The sequence below is a fragment of the Ambystoma mexicanum genome, chromosome 14, assembly GCF_040938575.1.
Source record: "Ambystoma mexicanum isolate Mex_15411 chromosome 14, UKY_AmexF1_1, whole genome shotgun sequence".
Lineage (NCBI taxonomy): Eukaryota > Metazoa > Chordata > Amphibia > Caudata > Ambystomatidae > Ambystoma > Ambystoma mexicanum.
In genome coordinates this window covers 269188597-269210766 of record NC_090940.1, presented here as the reverse complement: position 1 = coordinate 269210766, position 22170 = coordinate 269188597, and the positions used below count along the sequence as shown (strand labels likewise).

The 22170-nt window shown below is 45.0% G+C and overlaps 1 protein-coding gene across 6 annotated transcripts in view; it reads left to right on the top strand.

Annotated features, from left to right (window-relative positions):
- The first annotated feature begins 9551 nt into the window (after window positions 1–9551).
- MDGA2 (MAM domain containing glycosylphosphatidylinositol anchor 2) overlaps window positions 9552–22170 on the top strand; it is a 2250375-nt gene continuing 2237756 nt past the window's right edge. For 4 of the 6 annotated variants that reach the window (XM_069637393.1, XM_069637390.1, XM_069637391.1 and 1 more), the window contains exon 1: window positions 9553–10536. In XM_069637393.1, coding sequence (XP_069493494.1) covers window positions 10287–10536 — 250 coding nt within the window. In that variant the 5' untranslated portion in view covers window positions 9553–10286. Of the gene's footprint in view, window positions 10537–22170 lie in introns of all 6 variants that reach the window. The other 2 variants (XM_069637392.1, XM_069637389.1) reach the window with 1 other exon arrangement.

Sequence of the window (22170 nt, the reverse complement as noted above, 5' to 3'; positions counted from 1 at the left end):
GTTGCTAAAAATGGCATGGCCACAAGAAAAGTGTTTTCAGCTACGCATGTATTTAATCAGGAGGTGGCGGACAGAAGGAAAGTTTTAAACAAATTGGGGCGGGCATATAGAAAATTACCAATGCTTGCAACTGCTGAAGCAGCGAGTCTAGGAAAGCATGCCTGTAAAAACGGGCTAAAACACCATAGATACAGACTCTTCCAACTGGACAGTGAGAGAATGCTAAAGCTGGTAGCCAAGAAAAGTACGGCTGGAATTTGAAAAAAATGTAATGCCTTAATGGCTCCTGAGGAAGCCCTGCTTGCCAACTCAGTAACATCAAAAGAATGGGGAAATTATGGCAGATCTTTCTGAACCGTAACACCTCTGTACCAATGACCGTGAACTCGAACACCACTGCATGGTCCTTCCAGTTCGACAATGCTGAAATTGTCATCTGATAAAAAAAATCCAGTACCTCAAGGGTTGCAGGGCCGGGTGGCCTGACAAATGCTATACTGAAAAAAGATCCAGAACAATGGCCGCATTTATGGTGATACTATTTAAGAAAATTAAGATCACAAAGTCGATTCCACAGTCATGGAAAAAAATCAATAGTAGTACCTATTTATAAGAAGGGCAATAGGTCGGATCCAACCAACTATAGACCTATTGCCCTTCTAGATGTGGTGGGCAAGCTGTTCTCTGCAATCTTGTTGAAAGAATTAAATACCTGGAGTACAACTTCGAAGCACCAAGACATCTGGCAGCCTGGATTCATAAAGGGCACAGGTACTGCTTTGAACTTGTTTTTGATAAATCTCCTTAAATGGAGGGTTAAAGCAAGCAAGAACAAAAAGATCTATATCACGTCAATAGATTTGGCACAGGCCTTCGTCTCCATAGATAGAGCAATACTTTGGTCAAAACTACAATCTTGTCGATGCCCTACTGACCTAAGAGAAGCTCTAGAATTACTGTACAACTCGACTACACTCAGAGTAAGACTGGATAAGAAAGGTACCCTGTCTGATGAAATACATACTTCAAAAGGAATAAAAACAAGGGTTGTAGGCTGGCACCAGGAATCTTTAATTTATATATATATCAGATATCAAAGAAGCATTCACCTATGTGAGGTCTTTTCCGCTGCGGATATCAGGAACAGCCCTGGGCAGACTTCTTTACGCTGATGACCTCTTGTTACTTTACCAAATGGAAATAGGGCTGCAGCGACAAACAGATGCCCTGGTGATTTATGTTGAATCAAATGCACTGAAGATCAACCCACACAAATCTAAGATCCTGATGTTAGATGACGTCAGGGGGGCAAGATGCAGTAAAAGAGCATGGTACCCTAAAAGGGGAAAAAGTCCCATTAGTTGCATCTATAGTGTACCTTGGCTCGACCTTCAATGACAGCATTGATTCATTTGGCCAGATATCAGTGAAATCTAAAACTAGGAACCTGGCTGCACAAGCTAAAATGATCAAACAAAGGTATTGCAAGTTCTCACTGACTCCAGTAATTGAATTTTATAAATTCAAGGTTATGCGCATAGTGACCTATGGGGCTGAAACACAACTCTCACTTCCGGGGGCGGTATGGCAACAAATCGAGGGCCTCTTCTAGCGGCAAGTTCTTAATATGCCTAACTCGCTTCCAGTGGACATGATATGAAAAGATTTGGGCCTAACATCACTGTTTGCAGTCATTGCGTGGAAAACATTATCATTTCTACGCAAATGTCTCCTCCGGGGGAAGGTGGCTTCGAAGTACTTAAAATTGCTTTGAAGAAAAGATCGAGTGGAAAAGTATATGTACCGAAATTCTACAAAGTTTGGAACTTTCTGAAGGCACGTTACTACAGAATCCAGGGCATGTGAGAAAAAAAAATAAACTATTTGACGTAGATGGGATCATGACAGAATAACGGATCCACAACTTAAAAATTGGAGGGATGAAAGGAAATGATTCCAGAAGAAGTATGGTTCTTAGTTACATAAATAAGTTCCCCTCACCTGTATTGAGACACAAGTTTGAGATTCCGTTTTAACCTGTATCCCTCAAAGGAAGTAACAGAAAGACGGAAGGCTGCAAATGAACGTGACTGACTACACTTGTAAATTCTGCTCTGATCCATCTGAAACTTTATTTCACCTCATGCTACAGTATCCGTCGCTGATCCAACCAAGAATATAATATTTGGGAAAATTCACAGAGGAGTTTAATGTGATGACAGCCAGAGAATGGTGGAATCTTCTGATCCAGGGGAAAAGAGTAACTGTGACACTAGCCCTACTAGCTTTCCTAAAGGACATTTTTAAAAGGACTATGGAAGAAGGAATGAGTTCTATGAATTCTATTTCTGAACAATAAGTTAATGGCAAGAGAATTTTGATATTGACTTATTCATCTGTTAAATTTATTTTTCTCTTCCCTCTGTCTTCTGTTAACTTTTTCTCTTCTTTGGAATGTCTCAGGGAAGATATGTAATTTATGAAAGTATAGCATAAAAAGTTTAACTTGTAAACTAAAAATGCTAAATAAAAAAAATAAAAACAGTAATTGAGCTTGGGCTAGAACAGACTCCAACAGAACCATCCTCAGCTCCAAATCAAAAGTTTGCATCTGGATCCCTAATAGTGACCACTGCCGCGCAGGTTCATAAATCATGTACTGACAAATACGATTTTAAGACCTTCATTTTTGGAAACAAATCCCAGAAAAATATGAAGGATTTTTTTTGTCAGATTGGAAGCCAGATCTACCGTAGCAAAAATCACAGAATCCGGGTCCAAAGAACTACGAGGAAATGTTCCGATGATGGGAGTTTCTGATCTGAGCTTGCATTGCTCAGCAAAGGATGATACAAAAAGTGCTCTCAAAGTAGGTCAGAATGAGGAGAGGGAGGTCAGCGACATTAACAAGGACGATGTTTCTGGAATTGAGTTACACTTTGATCCTGCCTCAATTCTTACAGAACACCTCACTTCGACTTAATAGAAGAACATAAAAAACTGGAGCAAGACCATCTACACAAGACCTTAAAGGAGATGGACGACAAGGTTAAACTGTCACTTCCATCAATTTCGGCACTGAATGTAGTGCTAAATACATTTGTAAATCTAAAAAAATATATATAAAAGATTCCCTGGCTGAGACCTGTCCCAAGCTTGCCTCTCATTTTGCCACATTGAACTCAATCTCATGGTTACTCAGATCTTCTGACGGATTTAGATACCTCAAGTATTTCCTAGAGCCTCTTATGCTTTTCTTCTTTTTCTTGCTTTGTCTCTTGTTCCCTGTTTCTTTGATTTCGTTGGGATTAACAGGAGGCAGGACCGGAGTGTCCACATTTTGCAGGCACTCTATCTCATTGACCCGCATCCCTACCTTATCCATCTTGTCCATCTGTTCTTTGGAATGAACATCAGAGGTAGGGCGGATGATCTGATTTGGAAGTCTTATTTGTTCACTAGATTTTCCATGACTTGTTTCCAAGTCTTTCAACTGCACCAATCCATTGATCCTCACAGGAGCCTCCCTTGCAAGCTGCTGTTCTAGGCACTGCTTGATAGTAGTTTGCTGTTTGTGCTCTATATTGAAAATAAGCCTGATCTCTTGTTTGAGGTCAGTCAGGAATGCTGCTGTTTTAGCTTCATATATTGACTGCCTCGAGCAATTAATTCCTAGTGTTACACTCATCATTTCTAGTGATATTTTTAGTTCAGAAGATTGAAAGACTGAAGTAATGGGTGTGGCACAAGAGAAGAGATTAGTGAATTGATCCTTGCAGCCTCTAGCTTGAGAGCAGCAGGCCCAAATTGTCTCTCTAATTATATTTTAAAGCAGAATGCAGATGTTTGGTCGACAGGACCGTATGAACTGTTCGCTAATTGCTTTGATATAGGAAAAAGCCCCCCTAGTTGGAATTAGTGGTAGTCGTACCAATTTTTAAAAGAGGCGATTGAACGACACTAGACAGATATCATCCGATCGCCCTTCTCGATGCTGAAAGCAAAATATGTGCTGGGGCGATTTTGAGGGAATTGGAAAAAACAACATACTCGACAAAGCCCAGATTTGTTTTAGGAGAGGTTTGGCCACTACTTTAAATGGCCCGATAGTAAACACATCAGAGAAAGATAAGGCTTGGCATTGGGGCACTACCCCTCTGTATGTAGCACTGATAGATTTTACAAAAGCTTTTTACATTGTAAATAGAGCCCTTTTATAGATAAATAGCAAAATACCTGGGGTACCCCCACTGGGTCTGCTAGCAATCCTGGTCTATTTACATGCATATACTAATATATTAGTGAGACTGGATGGATCCGGTAACTTGTCCAAGAAAATACCTACAAGTCGAGGAGCGAGGCAAGGGTGCATCTTTGCACCATTTCTCTTCAGTCTGTATCTCGCAGATATTAAAAACCATCTGAACAGTGCTACCTTTGCGAGTCCTAAAGTGGGATCACAAAGGATGTGCTGTATGGCCTATGCTGAGGACATCCTACTCATGGAGCATACCCCAAAGGGTATCCAAGGTATACTCAATGCTTTAAGCAGGTGTGCTTTGGAAAATGAGGTAACTATTAATCCTACCAAAACCAATATCATCAGGGTATGCAAAAGAGCAAGAATGTGCCCGCATGATAAATGGACTTTGGAATAAGTTAGCATTAAGCCTGTACTAGAAACGAAATACCTAGTGTAAACCAGAATTTCATGTGGTTCTGTGTGTAAATGTGTCCTGGTTTCATTTTTTCTGCTTTACACAGGCCTTTCTCGCTTTCCGTAGCAGTGTTTAGAGGAGAATCTCTCAGGGGACTTGGTATGCTCCGCCAACAGGGGGAGTGTATGAGGCTGAGGTGTTTTGAGAATTATTTCTGTCAGGAGGCCCCTGCAGTGTAGCGACTCGTGGGCAGGGCGGAATCTTATAAAATGTATCCCACCGTGGCGCGAAGGGAGAAGCTCCCAGGGAACCAGAGAGGGCACCCAGGCTCTCGGTTGCTGGAAGGGACGTCCCCCGAGGCTGTCCTTGTTGCAGGCTGGCCTGATTTTCTCTCCAGGGTGAGAGTTTGAGCCCAGCTGGAGGCGAGGGAGTAAGGTCAGGAGGAGTGCCCCTCCACTGCTGGCGCTGCTCTGCTAGAGAAGAGCCGGGGTGCCGTCCCGCATAAATGTGTTTTGCTGTCTCTGAGGTAGGAGGTAGAAAGTGAGGGAGATGATCGGACAATATTGAACTGTGTAGAGGTATATTTACTCGCCGGCATCGCACAGATGGGCTGGGTCAAATGTACACTTTTCTGTCAAAACGAAGGGGAACGAAAGTGCATTATTTAACTGTGTAGAGGTATACTTTCTTGCCGCCAATGCACAGGTGGGCTGGGTTGAGTGTATTGTTTTCTGTCAAAATGAAGGGGAATGAAAGTACAATATTGAACTGTGTAGAGGTATTGTTATAAAACCGTTAGAAATGGGTTTGGTAACTTCAACAAACCAACAATTGTACAGAATACCAGCATAAAAGGATACATGTAGGGTAGGTTTTACCAAAAAGGATACACTTAGAGTCTTCCAGAGATGACTCGATGTACCTAGTATCTGCTGAATAGCGACCTTCCAACTGACGGCACTCTTCGACTGTTAAAGTAACAGTCCAAGGGAGGAATCAGTGGAAAGGGCGAGTAAGTATATAGGAGCCACCAGCCTGTTAGGAGAAGAATAAAGGAGATTATAGGAGCTGATTGAGAAAATATAAGACAGTATGTTTCGGTTCGAAAAGCCACTGACCTGTTTTCTTTTAAAAGGCGAGTAAGTATATAGGAGCCATCAACCTGCTACTGTTGTGTCTTTAGTAATCCTCACAATAGAAGACTCCTAGCCAACGACAGGGAAAGGTAAGTTAGTAGGGAAAAACTAACCCGCACGAAACGAGGGCCACACTAGATTCGGGATGGTGCACGCAGGATAGCGTCCATAAAGTCTCAGTGCACTTGATGTACGGAGGTGAAGAACAGAGACAAAGATTGGAGTAAGGATGGAAGTTTGTGGGATGAGAAGAACCAAAATACAAGCTGGTAAGTCCTGTGCAGGAATTGCCCTCAGAGGTTGTACAACAGAAGGGAGTAAAGGAAGCCTCTCTCACCTTTGAAGGAGTAAGATGGTTCGCTCCATGAATATAGCTGGTTGGAGATAATGGAGAGGAATGGTGAATCCGGAGCACACCCCCTCGGAAGAGCTGCAGGTACAACAATAGGAGGCTGCATAGAGTTCGGAACATTCAGGTGGCAGTCGCAGGGTAATGCGGCAAAGACAGCGGGGGCAGCCAATACCGGATAATGGCCCCGCGGTAAAGACTGCAGGAGCCTCTTCGGGAGGTTGCAGAGTTTGGAACTTTAAGGTGGCTGTCACAGTGTTATGCAGCCAGGACGGCGACTCAATAGGAGATCGAGCACCCGAGCGTATTCCGTGGAGGAGCAAGGAATGAAGCAAGAGCAACAGCTCCGGAACGTAGAACTAACGACGATCAGAAGCGCCGAATACCGGAACTTCCGGGTTCAAGTACATGTCAGCTGATTAGCGCGTAACAAATGACCAACGCATTGTCAGCTGGCTATCGTGTATGCCAGAAGAATCCTTAAAGAGGCACTACGCACATGAAGGTGGAATAGAAGAAAAGGTATGTAAGCAAATTACAAGTCATAACCAAATGTTGCAAATAATGTCAACGTATTCTTTTGCCGGGTACTTTATTAAACAGCCGCCAGCGAGTGTAGAACGGTCTAGCCGTTCGCTGGGCTGAATGACAAGATGTCGAGGAAAAGCCATTGGCAGGCATGACAGGTATACTTTCTTGACGGCAACTCACAGGTGGACTGTGTCAAGTGTACAGGTTTCTGTCAAAGTGAAGGGGAAGGAAAGTATAATAATGAACTGTGTAGAGGTATACTTTCTTGCTGGCATCGCACAGGCGGGCTGTGTCAAGTGTACAGGTCTATGTCAAAGTGAAGGGTAACGAAAGTACAATATTGAACTGTGTAGAAGTAGACTTTCTCGCCGGCATCGCATAGGTGAGCTGGTTCGAATGTGCCATCTTCCGTCAAGGAGGGGAGAGGACCGACCAGGATTGGTTCTTTTGGGCCCTTAATACTTGTTGAGGAGAAAATTTCACAGTCCTGCCTACCCGGGGCTCCCATATGGGTAGTTTAGGTTTATGAAGGGACCGTAGGGTATATGTTTGCCTCATCTAGTTAAAAGATAAAAGGATTACAAGAAAGATGACAAAGTAACTAAACAGAACAGGCAAAGGTAAGTGAGGGGAGAAGTCACTAGCCCCCTAGTTTTCTCACTGGGTTTCTGCAGAGCCAGGCAAGCGTCCCTAAGTGTGGTGGTTTAGCCACTACGGTGTAGTGTTTTAGATCCCCTCTCAAGGGGAGGTTTGGTGTACATACGTTCAAAGAGGAGGGGGTGAGAGTCAGGTAAAGCGGAACACGTATGATAGGAGAGGCCAGGATTCTGCCCTATGCAAGTGTCAATATTTAACTATTTATTTACCAGAGGTGAATTAACTCACTCCCAGGTGACCCAATTTCTGATAGTTAACCATTTATGTAACAAATGTGAACTGACTGGCTTACCAGTGATCCAAGTGTTAATATTTGATTATTTATTTACCAGCGATGAATTGACTCACTCCCTGATGACCTGGATGTTATGAACTGCTTCATGTAACAATGTTTTATCTGAACAATGTCTGGCATATATAAAGAAAGCCGTCAAGCTGGTCAACTGAAGATAAGTCTGTGACTATTTATTTACACTAGGTGCACACGAACCAGTTAGCCACCAGGTCTAACATATCTCATAGAAGTGGGCCCTCACTTACCCAGAGCCTAATATTCTCTCCGAGAGCGGACAATGGTCATCATAAGAGAGCCCACTCATCGCCCTCTGGGTTATCATTTCGCACATGTGTGCGGTAAGGTGCGAGTATCCTATTCTCAGGACTCCTACAGGTTGCAGCACACGCTACTTTTCAGATAACTTAGGGAGAAACACCTTAAACTAAAACCTAGTCTAAGAGCACACCACAATGGGCTTCAACTTAAAAAAAGCTGGGAGAGTAGTTAGATCAACTTACTGCACAATTCAAAATACTATACGGTCTCACTGAAACCCATGCTTAAGTTTTATAAGGGCAAAATGATTCCAACAATCATGTATTGGCTAGACATTGAATCTCAGGCTTGGGATCTCGACTGGGATTACTGGGAGGGTCGAGTGTGGAAAAGATATTTGCCTTTGCCGCTGTTGCTTCCTGTTGTAGCATTGCGGTATGAATTAGGCATCAAATCCCCAATGGCAAGTTTTAAATGGAGACTTCTACAGCTATACAGGTCCATTAAAAGGCCTCAAGACAACATGCTGTATATATGGATTTAGCACAGGAAAATGATCAGGGGTCAAGTAGTTTACTTAAAAAAACTGAAGCTAAATAGCAGATTCAATTCTCCCACGTTTACAAAGACCCCTTATGGACCTGAACCTTAATCAAAAGCGATGTAAACAAGCCCTTGCTGCCATGGACTGGATTATAATTACTGATTCCAAGAGAACCCTAAAACTGCACAACAACCATGTTACAAACTGAGAAGGCTGCTCAAACAACCTCAATATCCTATGACCAGTAAAGTCCAGGCTTTCTATACATAAACAAAACTAAAATCTAACAGCTCTGACGCCTGATATTGCTGCGTGTCTGCATTTTTCACAAGTTTGGCCGGACGCCACATTGCGTGATGTTGTGCCGCAAATATACGGGTCTTTCCTTAGGTTGGGGATTATATTAGGCACAATAAAAACTTCTCCAGTCCCCAGCGGCTGGCGATATTTTCCTTTGCTAAGAGCGCATTTTCATTGGGCACACTAATATGCACCTCCCCACCTATTCTCCAGACACCTGCAGAATTTTGTGCGAAGATACTTTATCTCGGCCGCTGCATCGGTTACGTGAAGATTAGCATATTAATGACTGTGCCATCATGATAGGACGCCGAAGTCCACCCAATTTTCGCAATGGGGTTGCTAAACCCATGCTAAAATGGACGGGATTGCATGCAGTCTGCCATCTAATCGAGAGTTAAAGTGGAGAAGAGAAAGTGATTGGAGGTTAAAGGTAGTAAGGTTCAGAATTTATGATCCCAGGCAATGTGTGTGTGGCAGGGCAGCAGGTGCCACCACACTGCACGCAAAGGCGCCCGGCCCGGCTATCACGAGCGGCCAGTGCACCAGGCAGGCTTTCCGTGCTGGCCGCAGCACTGCCCCTTTGGCACTTGCTGCCCCCCAGGAGGCCGCGTTGTGTTCCGCGGGGGTGGGCACTGGGCAGCAGCCTCCGCCGCTGCGACCCCCTGGTCTGGCTCTGTGAACCCTGCGGCCGGCCAGAGCATCCCCGCGAGCCCTCCTCGCGTGCGCGGCGTCTTCCTCTGTGATCCACATACTGATGAGCCGCGGCTCATTGGAGGGAGGGAGAGGGAAGGAGGCTGAGGCGGGGGAGAGGGAAGGCGGCAGGAGGCTGCACGCAGGCTTTGACGTCGGCCGGCTGCAAACTCCGGCTCTCGGCAGCGCGGCTGCACGTAGGGAGGCAACGTGACCACACACGGCTCTCTCTCGCTCTCTGTCTCTCTCCTCCAGCGCAGTGGCCCCTCCCCTCGGGCTCCCGTCAGGTGCGCGGGTCCCCGGCTCCGCGCAGCGTTCTGCCCCCACTCCTCGGGCCACGCTCCGCCCACACTGGCCGCCGCCGCCAGCCCCTGCCTGCCCGCCTGCCTGTCAGCCAGCGAGCTGCTCTCGCTCTCCTCTGGCTCCTCGCTGAGATCAGGTGCCCCGCGCCCCCTCTCTCTGCAGCGTGGACCCCGGCTGCTGCGGATGGGCCGGCCTTGACGCGCTCGCCCTGGTTATGGTACTGGGCGCCAGCGGCGGTGTTTCACGCGCTCGCCAGTAGGATGCACCGGTGCCCACCCTCCCCTCCTGCAATGCCCACTGATGGAATGGGAGACGCGAAGGTGAGGGGGTCCTGCCAGCGGAGCGAGGTCAGCCGGGCTGAATAGCTGCCGCCTCCCGGGGAGCGCCGTGTGCCACACTTCACCAGGCTGGAGCCCACCTCGGACGGCCTGCGTGCCCGGAGCGTAGCCTATTGATGCCCGCCTCCCTGCCATAGCAGCACCCTTCGCCCTTCCTTCTGTGCGGGCTTTGATTGTGTACCAATGCATCTTCTGCGTGGACAGCGGGGGCCCAAACGGCGTTGATGTGCCGTGCGTTTTGTGTAAGACGCCTGTGTCGGTGCCGTGAGGACGCCGTGGCCGGCCACCGCCTGTGCTGGGTGCTGGAAGCCGGGGACCGGCTTCCCTGGGCCGGCCACACGCTCCTGGAAGCTGCCGCCGCCTCCTCCCGGGGATATGCTGCCCGTGTCCGCGTGAAGATGGATTTACTCTGCTGTGTCGTGGGGCTGCTGCTGACACTTGTCGTGGAAGGCGTCGCCGGCCAGGGGGTGTACGGTGAGTCTGTCTAGCCGCGCGCATCCCGCCCTCGCACCCCGTGTCATTACACCTCGATGTCGGGGCTTCGAAAGAGCCGTGCATGCCATGCGCAGGCGGCCGTTTCATCACATTCTGGGGGGCCACGGGCACTTGAGACGCCCTGGCTAGCTGCCACTCGCCGGGAATTAGTCACTGCAACCCTGTGCTTGAAATTCTTCCCATGGATGACTGCCTGGTTGGTTGGGGAGTGGGGGGGGGGTCTAATGTGCGAAAACGGGGTTGTGGCATTTTAAGACACCGATTGCTAGTGACTCCTTTACATGTAGGCAGCCTTCAACACCCACTGTGGCGCCCGGAGTTGAGTGATGGGTAATGAGACTTGACGGTGAAGAATGGGTCTGTGACACTTTGCCCTGGAGATTGGCACACACGAGACCTGGCTTCACAGCAGTGCCATGGCACGCATGCACGGGGACGACTGAAATGCTCCCATCATAACTGCTTTCTAAATAGTGCAGAGGCCACAGGCATCCAGATAGGAACCAGCCGAGTTCCAGTGCCGCAAAAGCCCAGACCCACCCACACCTTTTCGGATCACACCCACCCGTAGGTGTGCGCAGTCCAATGGCTGCAGCATCTCTCCGTATCTCGAAGGACCGATGCGCTGTATCATGCGGAAATGTGCTATTTTGTGCCAAATGCACCATTGTTTTGTGAATGTTTTTTTTACTTGATTATCAGTTGTTTAAGTTGAAAAATGTATACCCTTGCATTTCGGAGACCTGATTCAGATATGCTGAATTTTCAGTTGGTGGGTGGGCTGGAGTAGTGGGGTGGGGACGCATCTCCTTGGCAGTTATGTCGTTATGTTTTTGACCCTAGATAAGGAAACGGAGGCTCGATAATGACCGGTGACGCTCTCCTGCCCGCTCTGCACGTTTGTTATCTGAAAGGCGGCAATGTGTGGGTGGGTGTGAGTGGGGGCGTTTGATTCCTCCCTTTGGGCTCGATTCATTACCTCCTTCCAGGGTGGTCCCAGGAGGCAGTGTCCTGTTATTAATTTCAATATTGCCAATTGTGTTTCTCGTCTGCACACGTTGAGCGTTGCTGACTGAACTGAAGGCGCTGTACTGTTGGGCTTTGTATGGTACTTTTCTTTTTCCGTGTTCCCTAACACGCTCTGGCCCTACTGACATTCAGGCCTGAACGTCTTGAGGATGACCTGGGCGCTATGTCTTCAGTGTCTCGAGAGAGCCTGCAATGTGGTATTTAGTGGATGAAAGGGCAGCGGCCTCTTTAAAGTGATGTCTGTCTTCGTGCTCACCACTTCTGGCGAGGAGGAGCGTTGGCTGCGATGCGGGCGCTTAAACTGGTGCATGAAACTTTAGGCAGATCGTTGTGGGAGGACCGCATCTGCAGGAGGGGAAGGCATGCTGCTCGGAGGTGGGCAGGGATTAGCCCCCCCCTTTGAAAGTTTCTTCTCAGCTGCGAGTACTAGAACTCGAGGATGGACGATGAGTGCTGCACTCCACCCCCTCTCCAAAAAGGCAGCCCATGGCACATTGGATCCGGAAAAACCTCTTCAAATGAAATTATTATTAAAAATAATACTTATTTCCTTAACTCGCCCTCTCACCTCTTCCTTGTGCGAATAATTCGAAATAGTGTAAAATGTTATTGACATGCATACATCGGTCCGTTAGGTCTTACGTTACAACTAATGCCTGCAGTGTAAGGACACTTGCGTGCATTCCGTGTGGTCGCACAGCAAGAAGCGTTCCCGCTATAAGGGGGGGTGGGGGCGTTCAGCAAAACTCCAGACAGCCGGAAATCGCCGACAAAAAGTGGGGAGCTTTTAGTAGGAGACAGGCGAGCAAGTAGTATACGCCAATGTGGCCTGCCTTCAGACTCTGGTGTTGACGTGCACCGACGCCTGGCATGTGAACCGCGAGCACATGGGTTGGCATTCAGTATTCATTTGTTAAACATCACCCAACCACCATGACACCCATGGATAGTCCTTTCATGCTTGCTACATTCCATGGCTAGCGTAAGGGACCGTGTGCAATGGCTAAACCGACACACCTTCCTGATAGCCAACGTTTTCTTCACGTGCTTTGCTGTCAGGGACGTAAATATAATTGCGATGCACGCACGTGCAATTCAGATATAGCTTCCTGCTATTTTCCTCATTCATATTCTACTCACATTGGTACTCTATGGTTTTGTAATTGAATCGACTCCCTGAAAATGGCAAATTATACTACCATGAGAGCCCGCCAAAGCAGGGAATGTTCTAGTACAGCTGCACCCACACACGAGATGTGCACTGTAGCACAGCTGCCGCCACACATCCGAGAAGGGTGCACTGTGGCACTGCTGCCCAACGCACCAAAGGACGGTGCACAGTAGATCGGATGCACCAAAGCACGGTGCGCACTGTAGTATAGCTCCCCAGACACACCAAAGCAGGTTGCACCAAATCTGGGGGCACAGCAGCCTTGCCCGTCCCCCAGCACCAAAGGAGGGTGCACGGCAGCCTGGCTGTCTAAGCACCAAGACACAGTGCACTGAAGCACGGCTGCACCCAGGTGCCAAGCAGGGTACAATGTAACATGGTTGCACTCGCACACCAAAGCTGGATCCACTGTACCACGGCTGCCCTCACACACCAGTGAAGGGTGCACTGTAGCACATGTGCCCCTGTGCACCAAACAGGGTGCACTGGAGCATGGCTGCACCCACGTGCCAAAGCAGGGTAAATGTAACATGGTTGCACTCACACACCAAAGCTGGATCCACTGTAGCACAGCTGCCCCGACACACCAATGAAGAGTGCACTGTAGCACAGGTGCCCCCACGCACCAAAGCAGGGTGCACTGGAGCATGGCTGCACCCACAAACCAAAACAGGGCACATCTTTGCACATCTGCATCCACATGCTTCTTAAGGTGCTCCATTCTAGAGTGTAGACATTAAGAGGATGTTACTGGTATATATGGCACTGACATCTGTTTTATCTTAGATGGAAATCAATGGCACATCTGCAGTGTGTACTTTACATGAGTTATATTGCATGCTCATGTGTAAGACCGTCATACGCGTTCCAAGGCCCTGGCACCCACTGCTGGGTAATTAGCCCAACCCATCCGAGCCAATATTAGTGATTTAAAACACTGAATAGCAGGCTACTAAATTTAGATTCAATGAGCAGGCGGTAAAACCATGAGCCAGAGCTAAAACCAGCTCCTGGGCGTTGGGCATCACCGAGTGGGCAGGAGCTACCTGCTAGCTGGCCAGTAGCGATTTCCCATCACATTGTGAATTTAACTTTTTCGAGATGCAGACTTCAAACTTTTTGCCTATTATGTATGATCAATTATGTTTAAATGTGTTTGAGATGTGCCCCAACTCTACTTTATTAGCGTTGTCAAATACTTAAAGTTAATATTACACATGCATTTTTGTAAGACACCAGATTACACGAGGAGCCACAAGCTCCTTGTAGCTGTTGGTTTCGAGCTAACCACGCTCTCCCGAGCTTGAAGCAGTAGCTAAATGGCTCCCAGTAACGTTGAACCCTGAGTGGGTGTATACAAATTGCATAGCTAAATCCTTGCAGTGAACTGAGAGCCTGATGCCAACAACATCTTGAGTTATTCCATAATTTCACAAAACACCAGTGCAATGTATCCACAATTACTCATAAATTCTTACATGGTGGTCTAAACTGGAACACTCAACGGGTTCTCAGTGGTTGCTCGGTCTCCATGAAACTAAGCCTTGTTGTATCATGTGACACTATGTAAAACCCAGATAAATGACGTCGCAATCGCTTTCTCTGTCTAACTTCCTTTCACTAAACTTTTTCCCCGCTGAGAGTTTTGGGGCCAACTAGACATTGAACCGTCAGGCCCTTTTAAATGAGGTAGCGCATCGTTTGATGGGTGGGGATGCAGAATAACTCTTACACCAATAATAAGACCGACTCAAGAAGTTGGCAAAAGTAATCTGTTTAATTCGACCCTTTCTACAATTTTGGAGAGGTCAGTAGCTCTTACTAATCACCTATCCCTTCTGACTTTTATTCAACGTATGACAGTCACTAAATAGATGTTTACTTTCATTACCCTATAGGGTCTACATTAAGAAATCAATTCTGAATAGGAACACTGAAGCCCTAACCCTGAAGATGGATGTATGATCCGGAACGCGTTGGATACCTTAAAACCAAAAGGGGCTTTCTTCATATGTCAATTTAATAGACTGATGATGTGAAAGTCTGTAAATACCAAAGTTGGATTACACATTGCCTGACATTTAGGCATTTCTTTTGTTTATATTTTTGTTTTATATATCATTGACAAAAATGTTCGGTTTGTTGATATGAATCGCATTGGAAATTTATTTTGACAATTAAAATTCTGGTTTATGTATATGTTCTGCATTGAAGTAGGATTTAATTCTTTGAATGTTACATATCTAATAGTACACTGATTCAACTTGACAAAAGATAGTTATCTTTAAATTCACATGCCCGCCCTCCTGGCATAAGTGTATATCCATACTAGTAATCTGCCATTGGGACATTGGTTCCCTAAGGAGTGCATTTGGGTTTACTGTGCAGGAATACATGGTTCTGGTTTTGAATGACCTCAGCCTGCTCACATATGGTGATGACTCTCCCTTCTTGCTATCTGATCATCCTCTAGGACGCTCTGGATATGCTAGAGGATCTGGCGTCCTATCCTTGGGTTGCTCTATCAGACCATCTTACTTCCTTGTCTGTCTGCATACATCCCTTGGGCCGTATGCACTTCCTCTCTCCTCCCCATGCAAGGTTTCTCTCTTTGTCTGACACATCGAGCCCCCAACTGATATGGCTCTCACCCCCTTCACCCTTATCTAAAGTCAGCCTGTCTAAGGACAAAGTTCTATGCTCGAGATTGAAAGGGTCTTTTTCTTCGCTTTGTGATTGAAAGACCAGGGATCGTTCTCCCTTCCCTTGGCTTCTCGGTTTGCTACCTTCTCTTAAATCTTGATAGACCTTATCCCTATCCCCAATGACTTCTAGGGCTACCCTAGATGGTCCTGGCATTGCCTCCTTTAACAGAAGAAACTCCTCTATATTGCTCCATTATATTACTGGACTGGTTCCATTAACTCCTTCTGAATGTGATCAATATCGCGCTCCCGCAGTCTCCTTTTTTCATTCCAATTCTTTGTCTAATTCTCTTTGCTTTCTCGTGTTCCATATAACTCTTTGCTCTTCTTGTCTTTTCTCCTCTTTTCTTTCGTTCGCTCTTCCTCTTTGTCTCTGCATCCTTTCATCCCTTAATTTCTGCACTTCATCTTTTCCTTTTTTGCCTATCTCGTTCTCTGATTGCTCTCTGCCTGTTCTCATATTTTCTTTGCTTCTCTGCCCTTACTTCCTTTTTGCTGCTCTTCCTGATGCATCTGTTCTTGCCTCTCTGCTGTTTCTCTTGTGTTCATCCTCTTTCAATTTCTTTTCTGCCCTGTTTGTCTTGATCTTCCCTTTGCCTGACTTCCTCGATACTTCAAGCTTGAGTAATCTGTCCTTCCATCCATTTGTTCTGTATGAGCGTTAACTCATCAGCTTTATCCTTCTTTCCTTTCTATCTCTTAATCTCTCGTTCTATGTTTGTTGCAATATATTTGATTGCTCACTTTTCTCCTCCTTGATCTGCTCACTTTTCTCCTCCTTGATCTGCACAATGTTAACGATCTCCTCCTTTCTTTGGTCTCTTCTGGACTATCATCACCGCTATAAGCAGACGGTTCATATATCGGATTACTATACCCTGTTGCCGCTTTCAGTTCCTTTTAACAGATACAATTTTACGTCTTCTGTACTTTTGCCATTCACTTCTGGCGAGGTAAGCGGAGGAGAAGGCTCAAAACCTTCCTCCCTCTACTTAGTAAGCATCCACTCCTCAGGCGGTGGATCCTCTCTCTCCACTTGATGCATCTTCAAAAGCTCTAAAATAGCTAACCTCTTCTCCAATTTCTTCCCCGTGTATGCAGCATGCAAGTATGTGGTTATGTGTTGCAATACCGCTTTTGATAGCGATTCCCCCCCTTGCGGCCATTGTATAAACATTTTATCTGCTGTGCCCTTTACCCACTCTGCAATGTACTGTTTGAGCTTAGGCATGTGCTTTGGTAGTCTCTTGCATAGGTGCCTCAGAGGAATAATGTCTCCCATTGTGACAAGTCTCAATTGACTGTCAAACTGTCAATACTTAAGTGTTTTACACAGATACGTTTTTGAAAACAACAAATGAGTACGCTCCAACATTCACCGCTCAAACCCTCCGTTTCTCAATGACCTCATCCTACTTCTTGGTCGGTGCTGACAATGACCTTAAATAGGCAGTAACCTTTTATCTTTACTTCAACTTTACACAAATTATTCTTGTCATTCTTTGACAACATTTTTCAATTCCAAAACACACAGACAGACTAGTTGACTTTTACATTTAAACCATGGTACTCCTCTCCATCATCCTGCCCCTAAAATATTCTCGACCAGAGTTTAAATCAGCTCCTAACATACATGTGTTTATGCGCTGCCTCTTTTACCCCGATTGCGGTGTGAGATTTCTTCTTAAACTCCTTGAGCTAGGAATCCTGGGTCTGATCTCTTTTCTCTTATTTTACACTTTAAAAACACTGAGTTTCTTTTGTAATCAACCCCGTTAACTTTTCTAAATTACCATAATCCCATTCCCACAATTGGCCATTCCCCCTCTGTCTACTCACCATTCTCTTCTTCAGCTCGAGGCCTTCGGTATAGGCTCCCCTCTCCAACCGACCACCTTCGCCTTGCGTCCGTGAAGTGTCTTTGGAAACCAGGAGGGATTTTGTCAGAGGGACCCGCCACACCTTTCTCAATTTTTCTTGCAAGAATTCTATGTTTGCCGCTCTCCACAGGGAAACCTTGTGATATTCCAGCTAGATGGTGAAGGGTGCTCAAAGGTCCAAAATACTGGAGTTCTACTTAATCGATGGGTCTTTAACCATTGCTGCCACGTGAACCCTTTGGCCCTTTTTAATGAGGTAGCGCAGCGTTAGATGGATGGGGATGCAGACTAACTCGGGAAATTAGCAAAAGTAATCTGTTTTATTCTCAACTGTCTAAAACAGGGAGTACAATAGCCATCAACGGACATCTCACAGCATAATCTCAACGCATCACATAAAAAAATAACTTTTATACGAAAACCCGTTATACGTGATGTCATACAACATGGCAAACTAAGAAAACTTATTTAGGATTGTGATTGGTCTATGGGGAACATCTAAGTATACTTTCTGTAGGGGATTGGATTGTGATTGGGTCTCTATAGTCAGGTAGACAACTTAGGCCCACCCCTTGTTCAAGTCCTTCTCAATATTTGTTAGGCACACAACACACCATTGGCTATCAAACTATAGGGCTCTTCAATACATGGCCCTCTATAATTGGTTGGCACGCTTGTACCCTTCTGTATTATTCAACTCAGTAACAGCATGCAAGCTGGCACCCCAGGTGCTGGTGGGTTGACTTAACCATGCCTCCCCACCCAATTAGCCCATCATCACTCATGCCTTCTGCCATTTGAATTGTCTTTGAACTTGGCCTTGCAAAGTGTCACTGCTCCTGAGAATAGAATAGAATAGAATAGAATGGAGTGCGAGCACGTTCTTATCTTCAAGTTCCGGGCTGCTTGCCCTTGTTCTATTTCCATCTACAATTTTCTTAGGCCGAATAAGGTATTACTCCTTAGTTCTATATGCACTGGTCGTCCCATCCAAAATCCCTCCACACGGTCCACTTAGTCGGGACACTCAGTACCGTGGTACTGGTCCTGCAACAAATCCAAATTACTCTGATCTGCTCGTGGGTTTTCCAACGTCCCTAAATACCAGGAACAGGTAGCCAACTCATATTCAAACTATGGAGACGAGTCCTTGGAAAGTACTCCTTGCGTGTCAACTTGAGTTGACTTGAGTTGACAAGCAAGGAGTACTTTCCAAGGACTCGTCTCCTTAATAAATATCATGGATTAATGCTCCTCCTTTGTTTGAAAGTTAATTGTATTATATCCCCACTTAGTAGGAGGGGTCAATACCGAATGTGTGGGGTAGTACCCATGTAGAAATTTATACTATTTCCATCTACACCATGTGACGGGAGACCGTGTTTTAGCTCCTTCTTTGCATTTAATGATATTAAATCATAAAACTTGGCACTCAATAGAGTCTTTCCGTCGCACCTTAATAAGAGCTCGCCTCGCTTCTCACGTTCTTTGTATTTCCTTGAATGGATAACGAGTTCTTGGCTGCCTCAACCCTTGACACTGGGCCAGACAGCCTTCTCGATTTTCAGCTGTTTTCTCTGCTGCACCATATTTTCAGCCCTTCGCTTTCACAGGTCCTGGCTTACTAAAGCTGCAACATCGAGCAGCATCTGTAGTTATACAGCGACTTATATTTTCTTCCGTGTTCTTCGCATGTGCAATCTTCATTCCGCACATGAAAGGTTACTCAACTCTTTATTTCGTCATCAGATTCCATAAGGTCTATACATTCTCTTCTTTGACCATTCTTCATAGTACGTCATCTTCACCTCATGTGATGCCATCCATCTTCTTTCATTCATCTTTACACATCTTCAGGGATCTGTCTTAAGAATCCGTCATCTCTCCGCTGGTACATTTTATAAGGCTTTCTCAAAGGATACCTTGTTTTGAAGATCTTTCGCAGTATAGGTATCATTACTGGTGTTGTGCATGTCCCAATTTCTGGATTCCGACATATGGGCAGAATACGGGCGGGACTTCTGGTAGAGGCCTTTTGGCTCCTCCTCTACACCATTATCTCACATGGAACATGAAGGTAAGTGTTAGAAACATTGTGTGCAAATCCTATTTTGAAATATAATTATATGGAGAAACTGAATGAACACAATTGTGTTTTTACAAAGTCACTGTGTAGCTATGACTGGGGTACCAGTGCTACAGGGAATCAGAGTTGACCAAAATGGTAGATGGCTACATTGATTTAATGCCCAAGGGATCCAACAATATTTAACACTTCAATCCCTGCTTCTTGAGATCAAGTGTTCATACACCATTTTTTCCAAAATAAAGGCTCTTTACATGTAGGGATTCCTACTCGAAAACGTATTGGTGATGCTTCTCATCTGCGACTCCTTGTGACAAACCTGTCGATCTTCTCAATTGAATGTATGTAGAAGTTATCCAGAATCATACAGTTCTTTCTAGTGTGGGTTACATCATTATCTTGTGTATATGGCTCTGATAAAATGGAACAGCACATAACCTTGCCTGTTTTCTGAAAAGATTGTTAGGTGGAAGCCGCTCACTAAACATTAAGGTGAACTGCCATATTTTTGTTTCTGCATGACGTAAGTTTGAATGATATCGAAAGTCTCGCCTTTTGATTACTTGGTGGGAGAAAATTATTTAACAATGTTTACCACAAAAACTGAGATCCTGCTAGTCAATACTACACCTCAGTCTGAGCTGACCAACAGCTTGAAGTTACTCCCTGCCAGGCATTGGGTGCTACACATCTAAGAGCATTACTTGATCAAATTAATTCAATGCCTTTAAAAAAGCAACACAATTCTGACTCGTCCCCTGAATTAACCTAATCGCCCCTTAGCAAGATTAGTCTAGGGATCCAATGGTCTTAATTATTGATTCCGAATCACACTTCCAACACCTTTCAGCAAAATGAGAGTAGTGGGCGTCCACATAATGCATTCCCGACCTACAGGCTCTGAAATCTCTCTCCCTTCTTCTCATAAGACACACAAAAACCTCTTTCACCTGTATGAACCATGAGACCATAGGCTTTTCCATTTAATATTGGTAGAACTTAATTTCCCCCCTCTCCTCTAGCAGAGATTGGCCTATAAATATTTCACATTTTTTATTCTTTCTATTTATTTTATATGGTTTATACAAAACCTTTAAAAATGAAAGAACAATTATTTTGCACTTGTTTACGTTAAAACAACCATAAAGCTAAACAACATTTACTGCTCTAGTCAATTTCAATAAAGATTAAAAATGTCTTAGATAACAATTGATTTTTCATTTAATTTAATCTCTTAATTATGACTTCTAAAAAAGCTGTTAATGCAATCATTAGTTTCATTTTGAGTCCTCAAAACACAGAGCCCACAGATAGTCAACACTCAGTGTTTGATAATCAGCTAAAGTCTTGCCTAAGTGTTTGGTTCTTGCAATGCAGAACAATGTGAAGTCAGGTGTTTTACAGATTCTAGTTGAGTGTTACTTAAGTGGCATTTGTTATCGCTGGGCATACTCTTGTCCCATTATGCCAAGACTTCTCTAGATTTAAATGCATTCAAGTGGAATTTCAGAAATAGGTCTCTCCGACGTTTGTCTGGAAATTTTACTTGGTACTTCTGGATTTCATTGAGTTTTTTTTTTTGCTTCAGTAGGAGTCGGAAGCATCCGTTTTTGTTTGTGTCTCAGCTCCCCGGTTTCATACCAGTCTTGTTGAAAACGTTTTTTCTTAACTTTGATTGGGTTGATATGAAGCGTTTCCATCTTTAGATCATAATGCTCCATCACTTGCTCACAGCGTGTCAGCCACTGTGCCAACATGTTAGACTTATCTAAGCCATCTGAGTGCTGCAATATCTCAAATTTGGGGTAATGTCGGCTTGATGGTTTATTTTGCAATAAAGAGCCAACATGTTCCACAAGACTCTGAGCTTAGAGATGTCAGATTTAGTTTGTGTCTTGTACACACCGTTGGAATCCCTTTAGGTAACCACAGGACCTTCGACCAAAACATGTTTTCCAGTGTTTTCCAGATTGTATCTGGACATCCCAAAGCACAGTCTGCAACATGGAGCAGAGCTGGCACTGCCTTTTGTTTGTAAAACCGTATAGCTGGTAGCAGTGAGAATTTCCCATATTTCTTCTGTAGAACTGCTGCCTGTACGGCTAGTTGACGGCATTTGACTTTAATGGTGCTGACCTAGATCATGTCATTAAGGCTGGAACTAATTAGCATTCCTAAGTATCTGATGTTTAGGACCGTCTTCACCTGTTCCTTTCCCAAACACCATTTGAATTTTTTTTTTCGGTGGTTTAATGTGTAGCCAAGTTTTGCAAGGACAGCATTTCAGATTTCTTGGTGTTAATGTTTAGACCATTTTTGACTACATATTGTTCAATTAAGTTTAGTTTCCGCTATAAGCCGATCGGCGTAGAGTCTAACAAAACCAAATCATCTGCCTAGAGGATCCAACTTATTTCTTTATTGCCAATTTTTGGATGGAATGAAGTGATGGTGTCAAAGTCATCCCCTATGTCGGATATAAAAAGATTGAATACAATGGCAGCCAATGGGCATCCTTGTTTGACCCCAAAATAGGTTTTTTATTGGGTTGGACAAGGTGCCTCTCCAATCCAGTCTAATTTTTATATTGGTATTGCTATGTAGCTCTTTGATTGCCGCCAATAGGCTACTTGGACAGTTCCACTTGCGCATCTTCTCCCATAATAACTCACGGTTGATGCTGTCAAACGCATGGGAGAGATCAATAAATGCGAGGTAAACACATTTTCCTGCCCTTATTGC